Source organism: Saimiri boliviensis, chromosome 13 (genome assembly GCF_048565385.1).
Source record: "Saimiri boliviensis isolate mSaiBol1 chromosome 13, mSaiBol1.pri, whole genome shotgun sequence".
Classification (NCBI taxonomy): domain Eukaryota; kingdom Metazoa; phylum Chordata; class Mammalia; order Primates; family Cebidae; genus Saimiri; species Saimiri boliviensis.
Genome location: NC_133461.1, coordinates 36,368,192 through 36,384,544, shown reverse-complemented (window position 1 = coordinate 36,384,544; position 16,353 = coordinate 36,368,192). Strand labels below are relative to the sequence as shown.

The following is a 16,353-nucleotide window of genomic DNA, read 5'->3' as shown; positions in this document are numbered from 1 at the left end:
CTTAAAATTATTTTTACTAAATTTATCATCATACTTATATTCTTAACTTCAAATTATACTTAGATACTTATTTTGTTCTTACAGTTGTGCCACAACAGTATCTGCTATTTTTCTGATAATTTTCTCTCTTTTTCTGATTACACATTTAAAAAAGTTGTTGAGCTAGATCGTCACTCTCTCAAAATGTTTTGAAATTGTGATAGGTATAATAAACTTTTAAACATGGGAAAGAATTTGTATGCTCCCTGTTTCCATATTCATACAGAAGGAACAAAGATGTAATGCTTGTATTTCTCACAGGACCATTTTAAGGAAAGATATTAGTATTCAAGTAGACGAGGGTTAAGTAGTTAGAATCAAATGGCTTATTTCTTGTTGCACTTTTATTTTCCATCCCGTGAATTTACTATGATTGTTTCTAATTGTTGAGAAGACAGTTGGCCTAAGACTAAAAAGGTATGCATAAATCTTAATAATAGCAAAGCATGTTTACTATGCATGGTACCTGTGAGCCTAAATAAATAGCATAGTGACAGTTTTTAAACCATAGTATAAGAAAGTTTACTCACTTACAGAACTATTTCAGTCTTGGTTGCCTAGGGATAATGGACAAGAGGACTGTAAAATGAAGATTAACTATTTAATGTCTTGTGAAAAGATGGTGTTAGATAATTATTAAGCAAATAACTTCCACTACAAGCTGAACTTAACCTTCTTCTGATTTATTGCTCACCTATTAAAGTTGAATTCTGACTGCTGTATGAATAGCTGAAGTTTAAAAGCCTGCATTTCAAGTTTGGCCATGTTTAGAAGTCCAATCGTTTCAGAATGAGTTTAGTGAAATTAACCTCTTTAATGATTTTACATGATTTTGCAAATTTGCCTAGTTTTGCTTTGAGGAAAAATGAGTATGAGAAAAGGAAACAAAACTGTTTTCCTCAGTTTAAGCCTTACTTTTTATTACTTGAATTTCTTAGACTTCTAGTAGGGAACAGAAAGAAATGAATATATTTAAATATACTATCACACCCCTGCTCCCTGCCCCATTCTCTTCTTTTTCCCATTTCTAAGTTTCCATAATTAATTTTTAGTAGTACGGTGTCTTTCCTTTTGAACTGATTTACGAAAATAATGAAAGATCACACTTTTATGAAACATTTATTAAACTTTCATTGTCCATGACCTAGGCTTTTAGTGGTTGTGGGCCTTACTTGAACAAATTTACCCATTGTTCCCATCTGCTCTGTTTTTCAGCTTGTCATATTATAAGAGTTTTATGACTAGAATGCATATCCTCCTGGGGTTTTGGATGCAGCTACCAAGCTTTAGTGTTTGATTTATATTTGAATCCATGTTTTTAGACATGAAAGGTTAGTGCAAAAGCGTGCTTCTCTGCTGTCTACTTTTCATTTTAGCAACTCTACTTGATGCCTTTGGAATGTGCGTTAGTTTTGTCAGTTTGATTAAGAGGAGGCAAAGAGAAAGTAAAGACTAGATGAAAAATGCTTTGTGATAGACATGGGATTGTTGTTGAGTAGAGTATAGAAACGAGCACTGCCACAGGGAAGATGTGGTAAGACGTGGTGGTATTTTAGGCAGAATCACGGAGTACCTCTATGAAGTCACTGTGGGACCAGGGTCTAGATGTCAAGTTTATTGCAATAGGAGCTGGATTTTTAAAGTTCATTTAGAAATTGTTTCTTGAGAATAGGTTTATGCCAACCACTTCAAAGAATCATTTATAATCTGGAGCTGCAGTGTCTAATATGACAGCCACAGGTCACATGTAGCAATTTAGATTTAGGTTAATTAAAATTAAATAACATTAAAAATTCAGTTGCTCTTCGTTTTAACCACATTTCAAGTGCTCAGTCGCCCCTTGTATCTAGCAGATAATCTTTTGGACAGTGCAGATGTGGAATGTTTCCATTATTGCCAAAAGTTCTACTGACAGCACTGAGCTAGAGTGACAATTTACAAATTTGTAGTGGGTGAGTTCATCTTTCTGGTAGCCATATTACTTGTCCCTACTATCCAGGCCACCATATTTCAAGATACTTTGGAAACTTAGTCTTCATGATACTGTTGATTTCTTTTTTTTTTTTTTTCTGAGACGGAGTTTTGCTCTTGTTACCCAGGCTGGAGTGCCATGGCGCGATCTCGGCTCACCGCAACCTCCGCCTCCTGGGTTCAGGCAATTCTCCTGCCTCAGCCTCCTGAGTAGCTCGGATTACAGGCATGTGCCACCATGCCCAGCTAATTTTTTGTATTTTTAGTAGAGACGGGGTTTCACCATATTGACCAGGATGGTCTCGATCTCTTGACCTCGTGATCCACCCGCCTCGGCCTCCCAAAGTGCTGGGATTACAGGCTTGAGCCACCGCGCCCGGCAGATACTGTTGATGATTTCTTAATGAACCATGAAGAAACTGGAAAGATCTCTGAGATATTTTTCTCAGTTTTGGGAAATCTAAAGGTCTTTATCTCATAGTATCCTTTTAATTTAAAATTACTTGGGTATGCTGATTGTACTGCATCTTTTGAATAAACATTGACAAATTGTCACAATCACAAAATTATCCTTGAAAGTCAGGATTAAGATAGCAATAACTTTTCTGGTCACATAATTAATTTTCTAAAGTGGGATTGAAGTAGTTTGACTCACAATAATATTTACCCTTCAAAGAAGGTAGTTTTCATTAATCCTTTCTTTCAAATGGTTACTTGTCCTGAAGCATTGATCAGAGGAGCTCTCTGAGATTTTAGTTTTATGTACATGTACAAGTCTCTTTATCTCCACCATTGTCAAAGGCACACTTCTAAATGTGGAAGACCAAAAATAAAACTGTATTACTAAGTTCCTGATGTCATTATTGTTCATGTTATTATGACTAATAATAGTAACTACATTTATAATCACCTTGCATGTGTAAAGTGCTTTAATATCAACAAAACCTCTTACCATAGATTGCAAACTGAAATACAGAAGGGATTAAGATCAGGGCTTTAAAGACCATTTTTTATTCAAATCTCAGCTGTGATCTTGAACTAGCTATTTAACCTTTACTGAGTCATGAAATTCTCTTCTGTAAAATAGAAATAGTAGTTATATCTGTTTTTGGAGATTATCATGAAAACTAAGTGTAAATGATAAAATGTTTAAAGGATTTAGTATACTGCCCAGCAAATACTGAGCAATAGTAAGTGTTAGCTGTTATTTGATTTTACAAGTGTAGGATCGGGACTTAAAACACTGCATTGTTTTTAAATTCATGAAAAGATGGATGCTTAGAGAAGTTAGCTATTTATTTATGGTTGCATATTTGATAACTTGTAGAACCAGCAACTAAAATCAGGTCTTTAAATTCTTTATGTAAATCTCTTTCCAAAATAAGTATCAGTGAAGTATGCTTAAGATTTAAGGATTGAGAAGAATGTGTTTGCATGAAGATTATATTGTTCTTATTTAGAAGATTAAAATTGAAAATAGGAGAAAAGGTAGAAAGAATATGAAGCAGTGTCTACACTGCAGGTCCTCAAGTATGGCATAAAAGATGATGTCCATTAAGTCTGAAAACAGTGACCTGCCTATGGTAAGCACCCATTGCATATTTGTGCTGTGAAGGAATTGGAGTTACAAATGATACATGGCTTCAGTTGTTACCAATACATACATTAAAAGCAATTAAAAAACAGCAGATCGGCCCGGCGCGGTGGCTCACACCTGTAATCCCAGCACTTTGGGAGGCCTAGGCGGGTGGATCACAAGGTCAAGAGATCGAGACCATCCTAGTCAACATGGTGAAATCCTGTCTCTACTAAAAATAAAAAAAATTAGCTGGGCATGGTGGCGCGTGCCTGTAATCCTAGCTACTCAGGAGGCTGAGGCAGGAGAACTGTCTGAACCCAGGAGGTGGAGGTTGCGGTGAGCCGAGATCGCACCATTGCACTCCAGCCTGGGTAACAAGAGTGAAACTCCGTCTCAGAAAAAACAAACAAACAAACAAAAAAACCAGCAGATCTTAAGATTTATTTCATCATCATCAGTGCAACCTCAAAGGACAAAGGGTTAGGAGGAAAGGAAACATTACTGAAAAGTGTTTGGTGTTCAAAGAAACTATTAATAGGATAGGAACCTCAGTGTACAAACATATGAGAGAACCCTTTAGTATATATACAAGAGACATACAATAGATGCTGCAAAATTGCGGAAACGTTTGAGAGCCATGAGAGGAAGTGTAGATAGACATATAAAAGCATTGACAAAGTATCACAATCACAAAATAATCCTTGAAAATCCAGGATTATATATATAGTTTTTGTTTGTTTTTTTGTTTTGTTTTGTTTTGTTTTGAGATACAGCCTTGCTCTGTTGCCGAGGCTGGAGTGCAGTGGCACAGTCTTGGCTCACTGCAACCTCCACCTCCTGGGTTCAAGCGATTCTCTGCCTCAGCCTTCCAAGTAGCTGGAATTACAGGTGTGTGCCACCACACCTGGCTAATTTTTATCCTTTTAGTAGAGACAGAGTTTCACCATGTTGGCCAGGCTGGTCTCGAACTCCTGACCTCAAGTGATCTGCCCACCTTGGCCTCCCAGAGTGTTGGGATTGCAGGCATGAGCCACTGTTCTGGCCTGGAAATGGCTATTTTCTTGTATGTGATCACAAAATATGATGAAGCTGGAAAGTTAGTAATGATGGTACCAGTCTCATTCATTCAGCTCAGGTTTTTGTCAGATTATTGACTTGGATCACGGGATTATTTTTCAGAAGGATGAGGGAAAAGGACACTGCTTCTCTAGGCCATTTGAGACAGGGTCTTGCCCTTTTGCCCAGGCCGTAGTGCAGTGGCACACTCACAGCTCACTGCAGCCTCAGTCTCCCAGACTCAGGTGATCCTTCCACATAGCAGCTGGAACTACAGGTATGCACCACTATGTTTGAATAGTTGCTTTTTTTTAATAGAGATGGTGTCTCACTAGGTTGCCCAGGCCGGTCTCAAAGTCCTAGGTTCAAGCAATCTCCCAGACTGCTGGGATTACAGGTGTGAGTCACCGTGCTGGACCTCTAGGCTAATTTAAACCACTATAAAAGAAGTGATGAATGAAAAGGGAGTAACAGGAACTTTGGACAAAACTAAAGATGTCACATTATACTTCGGGATTGCAATTATAATCAAGGGTTATGAAAATGGACCAAGTTAGGGACATGCCAGTTCTCACAAAGCTTGAGAAAGGGAAGACATTCCATTAATTTGAGACCCTAAAAAGGAAGATAACCCAAAAAGACCATTGATTCTCAATGGGGCAATTTGACATGGACTTCAGGCCTTTGGTTGACATTTGAAAGGAAAAATCCCTGAAGATAATACTTTTAAATATATATATATTTGTTTTGATGCATTAAAAGCACATTGAAGAAGTAAGTCTGTGTTAGACACCGAATTGATTTGGTTGAAATTAATCTTCATCAAAGTGCTCTTCAGACTAAGGGAGTTAACCAAATTAGCTAAGTAGCAACTGAAACACATGATTGGTGAGAAGGGGTAACAAAAAGACGCTCATTGGTTTATTCAGTTTTCCTAGTCCTGGAAAGTGAACTGTCAGGGTTTTTTATCATTATATATTTAAATTTCTTATTTTTGTCATAGAAAATTCAAATAGAAAAATACACAGAAACATGTAGTAGATGTCCATGTATTCACTATTAGGATTGAATATATACATTTTGCCTTGTTTCACATTTTAAAAAAAGATTTAAGAATCACATAAGGAGTTTTCTCATTCTTTTATTTTGCAATTTATTTTTTGAAAGAAGAAGCAATTTTTTTTATATTTATCCTTTTTAATCTATATGGCACATTTGCTTCCATTTAAATTGCCATATTCCAATGTGTGAGTAAATCAGTTTGTTTATGCTGTTTTTAATGGATATAGTGTTTTTAATGGGTATTGTGTTCCAGAAACTGTTGATTCTGGAACAGTGTTTAATGGGTATAGTGTTTTTAATGGGTATAGTGTTCCAGAAACTGTTGATTCTGGAACAGTGTTTAGTAGAAATAGTAGCAGAGTCATCCTTGATTTGTTTCTGAGTTTAATGAGAGGGCTTCTTACATTTAACTCTTTGGTAAGATGTTGGCTATTCTTGGTATATTTATTTTATCATGTTAAAAAAAGTCTTCAGTAGCCAGACGCAGAGGCTCATGCCCGTAATCCCAGCACTTTCAGAGGCCAAGGCTGGAGGATTGCTTGAGCCCAGGAGTTCGAGACCAACTTGTGCAACATGGCATGACCTCATCTCTACAAAAAATTAAAAAAAACTTAGCTGGGAAAGGTAGCACATGCCTGTAGTCGTAAGTACTCTTGAGGCTGAGGTGGGAGGACCACTGGAACCCAGGAGTGTGAAACTGTAGTGATCCTGGGCTAGGGAGCAAGACCTCATATCAAAAAAAAAAAAAAAAAAAAAAAAGTCTTCTGTTAGTTTTTTAAAAGTTTACATGATGAATGAATATTTAAGCTTACTCCCCAAAAAGAAAAAAATTAGGATTCTTTTGATCTTACCTTCTTTCCCTTTCCATTTTATATGTAGAGAGTTAATAGGTACGTATAGTGGTATGCACCTATAGTTTCGGCTACTCAGCTACAGGGGAGGCTGAGGCAGGAGGATTGTTTGAGCCCAGGAGTTCAACACCAGGCTGAGTAACATAAGAGACTCCGTCCCTTTGTAAAAAAAAAGTTTACATAGCAGATCTAAGGCAGCTGTCTTTAGAAGGGCCTTAGGCTTGCGAGGTTGGCCCTTGGCTGATGTCCAAGAACAGAGATTCTGAAACAATGTCTAGACTATTTCTACAATTTGATTAATGGTGAGCATCTGCTTTCTTTCTGGATGTCTAAAATTTTGGTAGTTGCAAGGCAGAGATTGCCTTTGTGATGAACTCACAATAAATCCCTAGTCATTCTGAAATGGGCTTTTTAAAGCTGCATTTATCCCACTAGAGATAGTACTTGCATGTTATCTCTGAAAGACTTAAGATCAGCTAATGTTTTGGGTTTTAGATATATGATTTAAGAAGTGATTTTTATTATAAACTGGACATCAGTTCTTGTTATGAATCCTATAATGGGTTATCAAATTGATGATTTATATGAATTTCTGAATCTGTACTCATGTAATGGTATTTTGTAGTTAGATTCTGGAGAAATGGGAAACATGAAAGTATCCAGGGAGGAGGTGTTTTAAAAAATGAAAGCATTACATTGTATTTTATGCTTTTAAGATTAGTAGAACTGTCAAAACTGATGAAAGATTTAAATAGTAATGAGATACATTATAACTGGGGATGAAAATTGGCAGTCAAGGTTCCTGAGTTACAGCTCTCACTAATAGTGGCTTATTGAATAACTAGCTATTTCTGTATTTCTGGATTTTTTTTTTTTTTTTTTTAATAGAGATGGGGTCTCTCCATGTTCATCAGGCTGGTCTCAAACTCCTGACTTCACGTGATCCACCCACCTCAGCCTCCTAAAGTACAGGGATTATAGGTGTGAGCCACCGCTCCCTCTGGATATTTTTTATTGTTAAAATGTGGTCAGGCCTCCGTTATCTCTGCTAATTATAAGAATCATAATAATGCCATTATTATTAATGTTTTTAGCTATTCTGAAAAGGAAAATTAACCTCGGAGACTATTTTGTTTATAAATTACAGTAAGTTGATTAACTGTACTTCTGGATTCTGAATATAGTTCTGCCTTGAATAAATTCTGTGAAATAATGTTCATGAATAAACTGACATTCTGAATCAAATTAGTTTAAGAGAATAAATTGTTTAGAAGGACCCATTAGTGATCTTTTCACCTTATTATTGTTATGTAATTTATTATTTTTAGAATGTAACACTTAAGTTCCTAAAATTGCTTTCAATTTTAGATTATATATGTTACCCTTTTTGGGGAAGTTGGTATTCTTTATAAGAAATATCTGTACTTGATGAAGTCTTTACTTACTTAGGCATATCACATAAAGAAAGTGTCCTTTCTCCATAGCTCAGTCACTTAATGATTTAGGGTATAGTTAAAGTAGCTTGATAATCTTCAGTTTTCTACCTTCTAGTCAACTGCCGTTAGTTTTGATGTCAACAGTACATGCAGAGCAGTACTAGACTAGGTATGGTAATACCTAATTTAGGAGGGTGAATCTATCATCCATAATGATGTAACCATTACTCCATGTAGGTAAGTGAATATACAAAATATATACAGTGTTCTGTTAATATGTGTTTATGCTACATTACTTTTTATCCACAATATAAAACAATTCACTTTGGGAGGCTGAGTAGGGAGGATCACTTGTGCTCAGAAGTTCGAAACCAGCATGGGCAAAATGGTGAGACCTTGGCTCTATAAATAAAAAAAACAAACAAGCAAAAAACAATTGAGGTCTGACCATCTGTAATAATGACTATAGTAAAAATAATTTCATTTTCTCAAAAAACAGTAATAGCACCCTTATTTATTTATTGTGTCTGAAATAATGTACTTTAATCACTAGGAGCAAAACAAAACTTCCGTCTTTTAAATGTATCTGTTTTAGAGGAAGAAAAATAGTGTCCAAAAGAGTTGAAGAATACATCTGTTACTTTACAAATGAAAATACAGGATCCAGGCTATACCATTGGGTTGGGCAGAAGTCTTACATTGTTTTATTTCTTTCTGTAAAGGAGGAAGTGTTTTATAAATGACAATAATAAACAACAGAATCATGATAAATGCTGAAATCATTCAAGGCTATCAAACTTAGTTAAATGTTATCCTTGACATCACCGAATATTCCTCTTAGCTGTAGGTTTTTGTGTAAATATCTAATATAGCTTCTATAAGCATAGCTTATTGCTTTGATTCTGTGTTACCATTGAATTGTGTTATAACAAGGGTTTGGTAATATCTTGGAAATTTATTCCTAGTGCTACATGGGTAGCATCTTTATATTAATCACTTTCGTTTGCTTACTGCTAAGACTGTCAAAACTTTTAGATTTGTCTAGAAACCAATGATAGCAAGTAGACTAAATTAGTTTTTGCCAGTGTAAAATGAGCCCTAAAACAGTATTGATTTATGTTCTGTAAATCTATTTTCTATCTTTATAGTTATAGTTTTTGCCAGAAAAATAGTAATACATTTTTAAAACTAGATTTATCTTCAAGGAGTTTAACTAAATGAAACTTTTATGAAGCAAACACTACTTTTCCTGAATGATAAGATTTACATGTACAATTTGAAAGTAAAATTGAAGATTTGTGACCAAGACTTCATTAATCAGGAAGAGAGAAGAAACTTCTGTTCTTGCCAAGAATCAAATACATAGGCATGTGCAAACTCTCTTACATGCATGTGTACACGATCTTTTTCTAATCTCAGTAGTTCAAATAAATTATTATATACAACTGTAGTTTGTCTGAAATTATAAATGCTTATTGTCTTTTTTTGAAGAATACTTTTTAGTAATAGAAATCTAGTGCACCATGCAATTATATTAGCAGACAAATAATGAAATTCTGTCCAAGTATTTATTAGCTTAACTCAGTTCTATTTTAGGCTCAGGGAGGAGTTAGAGTTAAAAGAGTTGAGCTGTGGCCTTTTAACTTGAGGGAGTTTAGAGGAACGAGATGTGAGGTAGTTGACAAAATGCGACCCCATTTAATCATATAAAGTATTATTGGAAAAACAGTCTTGTCTGTAGTAGTGCCCGACATTATTCAACACTTACTGAAAAATGGTGACTTCTAATTTATATAGTTTTATAGTTGGATCTAGTTGAAAGGCCCTTGGAAGAAAACGAGAGAGTGGTCATGTTTATACTTGGTTTTTATTTCAGGTGATTAAGTTAAATTAATGAGATAGGGTTTATTCTTTGAGCTTTTGTTATGAAGTAAAATTGCTTTATTTTAGCATTATCTTTATAAATGCTAATCTTTAGTGGTTTTCCCAACAGAGATTTCCTCACAATTAATTGTTTCTTAAATCACTTCAGCTTTTAAATGACTTTCATTTTTTCTTACTACAAAGATAATATACATCTTCGACAGTGGTAGAATATTGTTAAAGCACAAAGAAGACTATGAAAGTCACCCCAGCCTACCTACCACCCAAAGATAATCAGCACTGGCACTCTAGTTTATATGCTTTCAGTAAATTAATAAATGTATGTGTGTTATAGATGAATATGTGTACATTTATTTTAAAATTAGAATCATGCTGTATGTGTGTGTTTAACTGAATCTTGCTTTTACAGTTAATGGTGTCTCAAAATTGTCAGGTCATTGAAGATACTTCTACCACATGATTTGTAAAGGGTGGAGGGTTTTGCTAGTGTGGATATGTCATAATTGATTTCAGCAGCCCTCTATGGTTGGATACTAAAAATGTTTGAAATTCTTGGTTAATTTTCTATTGATTTGAAATGAATGTGAGGATTTTTTTAAAGTTGTTTTTAAGACAGTTTATTAGATTTGCTCATATCCTGTATTTCCAAGTTATCAGTCTTAAGGTATGATAGACATGATGAAAGTTGGTTATTTAATAGCCAGCAAGTTATATATATTTGTGTTGAGAGTGTATAAAGATTAGGGAAAATTGACCAATAGCAGGAATCTTCTTTTTTTTCTCTCTCTCTAGCTTCCTTTTGAATGTCACTCCTACCTCTTTCCCTGAAGCTCCAAAGCTCTTGGGCAGAATGTCAGAGTATACATGCATTTGTTTTCCATTATGTCTGTAACCTTTCACATAGAATGCCTTTCAATTAGTATAAATAGACATTGAATGAATAAATGCTAGCTTCTATTGACCATTCACAGCTCTAGCACTCAAGAAGCTTATTTGTCTAGTAAAGAAGAGAAAAATACAGAGCGATGAACTCTGAGTTCTCATGATCATGGAAGTCTATGTATTTACAAGGATCACTGCTTTGAAATTTGTTTTCCTTGATTATCTTATTCTTACACAGTGCAGCAAGTTGGCTTACTTTTGGCTCTGTCCTTGATATTTTTATTAAACACTTACTAATCTGAGACATGTTTCTCAAACACATATTTTTGTTCTTCCATTAAATCTGACAATACATGATTAGCACTCCAAGAAGTTTCTCGGTTGTGTTGTTATTTGGTTCTCTTGGATTCTTTTATTTAAATAGCCTTTAAAACTTCTTGCTGCATAATTCCTGGAGAAGTTAGGACTAAATGATGCCATTTTTTTTTTTTTCTTTGACAGTGGACTTTTCTTCCAAACTCTTTGTCACTTCTTGTGAATTCTGTATGAAACCTGTTTTTGTTTAAAAAGAGAGAATGACTATTTTTTTTTTTCTGTTTCTTGACCTATCCCATTCCTAGAATGGGTATCCTAATGAGGATTATTTCTTCACGAGCAATTGAAACAGATTGTCCTACTTTTGCCCTGCCGCTTAATGGAATGCAGATTTTCTCTTTGGAAAGTTCTAGGTCACTGATATTTCAGACCCAAAATGAAATACAAATTGTTATGCCACCTGTGTTTTAAAGTTCATTTTTGGTCTTTAGTAGCTGTAGAAAGTTCCTGGATTGGTGATAACTAGAAGAGTTGCTTTGGACTGATGAAAACCACTCAAGTATATCTACATCGTTATCAGCACCTATAAGAGATGAAGTGACATAGGTTATAGGCTAATTAGAATAGCTATTACAACTTACATAGTGCTTTATCGTTTTAAAAAAATAATAAATTTTTAAATATAATTATGAATAATTACTAATTATTTCACCTGCATAGAGCAGTAAAGGTAAATGGCTTAATGGTTTGAAGAACCAGAAGAAACTGTTAGCTAGAGTTTAGTGAGTTCGTTGGAGAGATGAAGTAGATTATTCTGAAGAGGAAGGCAGAGATGGATCACTTAGCAATTGTGATAGCTAGTTCTAGACTTTTTCTGCTGCCGAAAGTCCAGCGAAGTGCTGAGTTTGTCATCTCTAAACTCTACCCACCTGCTCCCTTGCAATGGAACAATCAGTTGTGTTATGTGCTTGGACTCTGATAAGTAAGCACTGTGCTAGTCTCTTAGGATGGCCCTCAATGAAATATGCCTTCTCTTAGTCACGCTCTTTCACATTATATCTATATTACTCTGTTTAAACTGATATAGTGCACCAGAAGTGACGCTGTGTCTCTTCCAGGCAAAACAGTGTGACAGCTTTTGTTTCTTGACATGTTGGGAGCATTAAGCTATCACGTAAGAAGTGCAGCTATTCTGTTGGTGTAACCATGTTGAAAAACTACTTGGAGAGGAAGCAGCACTGAGAATACATGGGGAAAGAGAGGCCCTACCACTGTAATATCCCAGCTAAGCCCACCCTTTATCACCAATGTGTTAAACATGTGAATAGAGCCAGCTTGGATGTTCTGGCTCCAACCACCAAATGCATGCAATATTATGACTAGTGATGAGTGAGACCAAAAGAAAAAAATATTTAAATGTCCCTCAAGATGATTTTGCCAAAAAAAAAAAAAAAAAAAAAAAAAAAAGAATAAAATGAATGTTGTTTTAAGCCACTAAGTTTTAGGGTGGTTTTTTATGTAGTAATAGGTAAATAGGACAGGCAGCTAGGAGACATTTTGAGTGGTAACTGTTTGATTCTGTGGAAGTTATAAAGTTAGCTCAAAGAAATGCACAAAATTTTTGCTGTCAATCTCAAAGTCAGGTGCAGGAGACAGACATTCAAACAGTTGCCATAGCATAAATGGTACCTTTAATTTTGCAATTGCTTTTGCACTCAACAGTCTTTCCTATGAAGGCATACAGATTTTCTTCTTCTTTTTGATTATAGTATTTCATAGCATATGTGTAATCTAGTTTACTTAACAGTTCCCACTATTGATGGACATTTTCATTCTTTTGTGTCTTATTTTTCAGTATTGCAAATAATGGTGCACAAATGTGAATTTCTCTAGGAAAATTTAAACTTGTTTCCATAATAAGTGTACCAATTTTACTACTGCCATGCTGTCCATACATTCTGTAGTAGCTCTTACACAATCGAGACAGGTCATATTTAGTATTCAAATAGGAAAGCTGCTCATATGCTCTATGGGAGGTAATATATATTAGCAGCAAACAAATTCGAGAGCTAGTGAAAACGGCTTTAGAACATTTCTAATTTGTTTGGATAGTTTTACTAAAGGAGGAAAAAAGTCCCCACCACATTCTCACACATCTAAATTTATCATTGCCAGTTCTTTGCTCATAGGAAATTAGGAATGGATCAACTATTGTATCATAAATACAAAACTAGTATTCAACAAATGGCAGAAATGAGTTTCACTTAAAACTCTTTAGTACATCAGTAGAGACAAGATGGCAAAGACTGGTGTTAGGAATATAGGCTTTGGAGTCATAGAGACCAGGGTTTAAATCCTAGCTTGGCCACCTCATAGTAGTAGTTGATAGTCATCTGCAAATGGGGTCAAAATTGTCTGTGAAATAGAGTGGTTGTAAAAAGTGCCTATAATTTGGCATCTAAATAAATGTTATTTTTTTCTCCATTCCTCTAGGAAGTATATAAACTCTTGTTACTAATTTTTACTGTTACTTTGTTCATATATGCAAAGGATGTAAAATGACCTCTTATATTTTCATTTATTTTGAAAACCAATTTGGAGCATATTGTAGAGTGAGAATACAGTAGACGCTTCTAATGACTGCATGAAATAATACCACCTGTTGTATTTTGCATCTATTATTTTATTTGAATTTTGGGAGTAAGAATGGAAGTTAATACTTTAATTTTATTGATGTGGGTTCAGAAAGAACATAGTTTGGAAATCGAGTATTAAGGTTGGAACTCTGGTCTTCTGGCTCCTACCCTCACAGTCTTTTCTGTAGGTCACATTGCCTGATCTTCTTTTGGTTTCCTTGTGACCGTCTCAATGTTGCTAGCATATTTGTCTATTATTCCACCAGAACCAATAAAATATTTAGTTTCTGCTTTTTGTAATCATTCTACGCACTTATTAATAACTTGTTATACATTTTCATATAGAAATTACCTCAGGTAAAAGGAAATCATTATTGGAAGAACGCTAAATTGATATTTACTTTTTTTATTACAATGAATTTCAGACTTTTTGTATGACATTAGTGTTTTTATTTCTGAAATAGTGTGACCACATAGTTGTGATGAGAGTTGAGGAAGAGAATGAAGATTGATAGTGAAGATTTTTAGTTCTGGAAGAGAGATAAAATTGGTGGCAGTATTTGCTGTCCTTATAAGAATGCTGTCATGATATGGAAAATGCAGCCGTAGAAACTGATATAGATAAGCTACTGTGTAAAGCTTTGATGTCCAGTTTTGCTTTATACTGTCAATTTGTTTAGAAGGAATGAGACGGGTGTTGATTTTTAACATTACAAAAGGTATGATACTAAAAATTAAGACCTCAGAACATGATTTTAATTTGAGGACTTTGGAACTTACCTGGAATTCTCTATGGATTTGAAGAGTCCATTTATAAATCTATGGATTTATAAAACTAAGGGTAGATTGGTACATAAGACCTCACAGGACTCTACCAACTGCTACTCTAGAAAGTTGAAGTCTTTTATCGCCTAAAATTAAAGTTTCCTAAAATTAAAGCATACATGCATATGTGTGAGCTTAAACCTTAGAATATTAAATGTATAAACCCAGAAAAATGCCTTATTACCTGTAATTGTCATTTTTCATGTTGCTTAGATACATTGAAAGATGGGAAGAAAAGAGAAAAAGTGATTTATTTCCCATTCATGAAATTATTGTTATTATAATTCCATCCCTTTGTAATAGTTAAAATATAAGAAATATAGAACATGGAGATAATTTCAAGAACAACTTCATTATTCTTTAGTTTGTCAAAATAGGGCAAATTGTAGACCTTTTTTAAAAAAATTAATTGTTTTTCTTTAAAAAAAAAATGTCTCTTGTCAAGTTTCTTAGTTGCATATGGCTTCTAATGTGTATAGGAAAGTATCATATGTGAAGCTGATATTGCCCTTCTGGCATTCTTGGTCCTTCTTTCTACTAGATCTACATTAAAATTTTTGTCGTTGTGTTTATTCTGCAGCTCACCAAAGCTCATCGACAAGGACACATGGTGAAAGTAGATTGGCTGGACAGATTGACGTTTAGAGAAATAGAAATGATAAATGAGGTGGGTTTTATCCCTCTTTTTTACTTTAAAATATTTTCCATAAATTTTTAAATTAACAATTTTTTTAATAAGAATTGTTTATTGTTAGGTATCTCACAAATGTGGGATTATCAGGGTTAACCCCTGCAGCTGCGAATTTCTATGTTAATAACTGGAAAATTTGGGATATCTGTCTTCCCTGTGTTTTGACATAATGTCAAACCATGAAGTAGGTAGTAGATACTCTAAGATGTTCTAAATATTGTAAGAATGAAGCCTATGCAGGCTTAATGCCTCAGTGATGTGTTCTCTGTCATATCAGCTCATGTTCAAGTCAATGTTAGATAAATCTTCCATCACGCAGTGCTAACTTTTCACTTCAGTTACCATAAATAATTTCGGCAAGTTTTCTCTTCAATTAATTTATTGTTTTTCTATGTATTACATATAGGACTCTGCACCCTCTATAAAATTACATGATATAAGTGATATTTTTCTTGACCTTGTATATGAGCCAGTGTGTATGTTTAAATAAAGATGGCTTCAATGAGAGTCCTGCCAAAAGTTACAAGAAAAGTTTCCTTTTTTGTATATTTCCCCTAAAATACCAGGTGTTAGGCCCAATATTCCATACCTAGAGAACAGAAATAATAATTATATTAATCAAATTAGGAGAGAAGACAATCAGTTCGTGATTTGTCTGATTTATAATGACCACAAGGCACAACTCATTTAATTTATATTCTCCAAATAATTTTCAGCATGTAGAGAGAAGTTTTTAATTTTACTGTCAACTATTATAAAAATTAGATTTTTGTATTATTCTTTTTTTTAATGAAGGTAGTGATGTTTAACAACATTTACATTCAATTGTAGTTTTTGATATCTTTTCTAAATTTATTCATAATATATTCTTATATACTTAAACTGGGAAAAAGGCTTACTTTTTTTATTTTTGTAATAGTCACATTTCAAAAAGTGATTACTCATAATACTAATATTCTTCTTTTCTTAAACTTATATATCACTGGGTGTAGAAAATGTGTTAGAGTTTACTTTGCTCAGCCTTTTTCATATTTTAATTTCTTTAAAAGAAATTACCATTACCATTACCACACCCATACCATTACCACAACAGACTATAACATGTTCACAAAGCTAAAGAATTTAA

At 34.3% G+C, this 16,353-nt stretch overlaps 1 protein-coding gene across 1 annotated transcript in view; it reads left to right on the top strand.

Moving 5' to 3' along the window:
* Positions 1-16,353, top strand: part of PIK3C3 (phosphatidylinositol 3-kinase catalytic subunit type 3) — a 127,404-nt gene that overhangs the window by 22,540 nt on the left and 88,511 nt on the right. Inside the window, exon 5 of the mRNA XM_003924710.4 lies at positions 15,117-15,203. Coding sequence (XP_003924759.1) covers positions 15,117-15,203 — 87 coding nt within the window. The remainder of the gene's footprint in view (positions 1-15,116; positions 15,204-16,353) is intronic.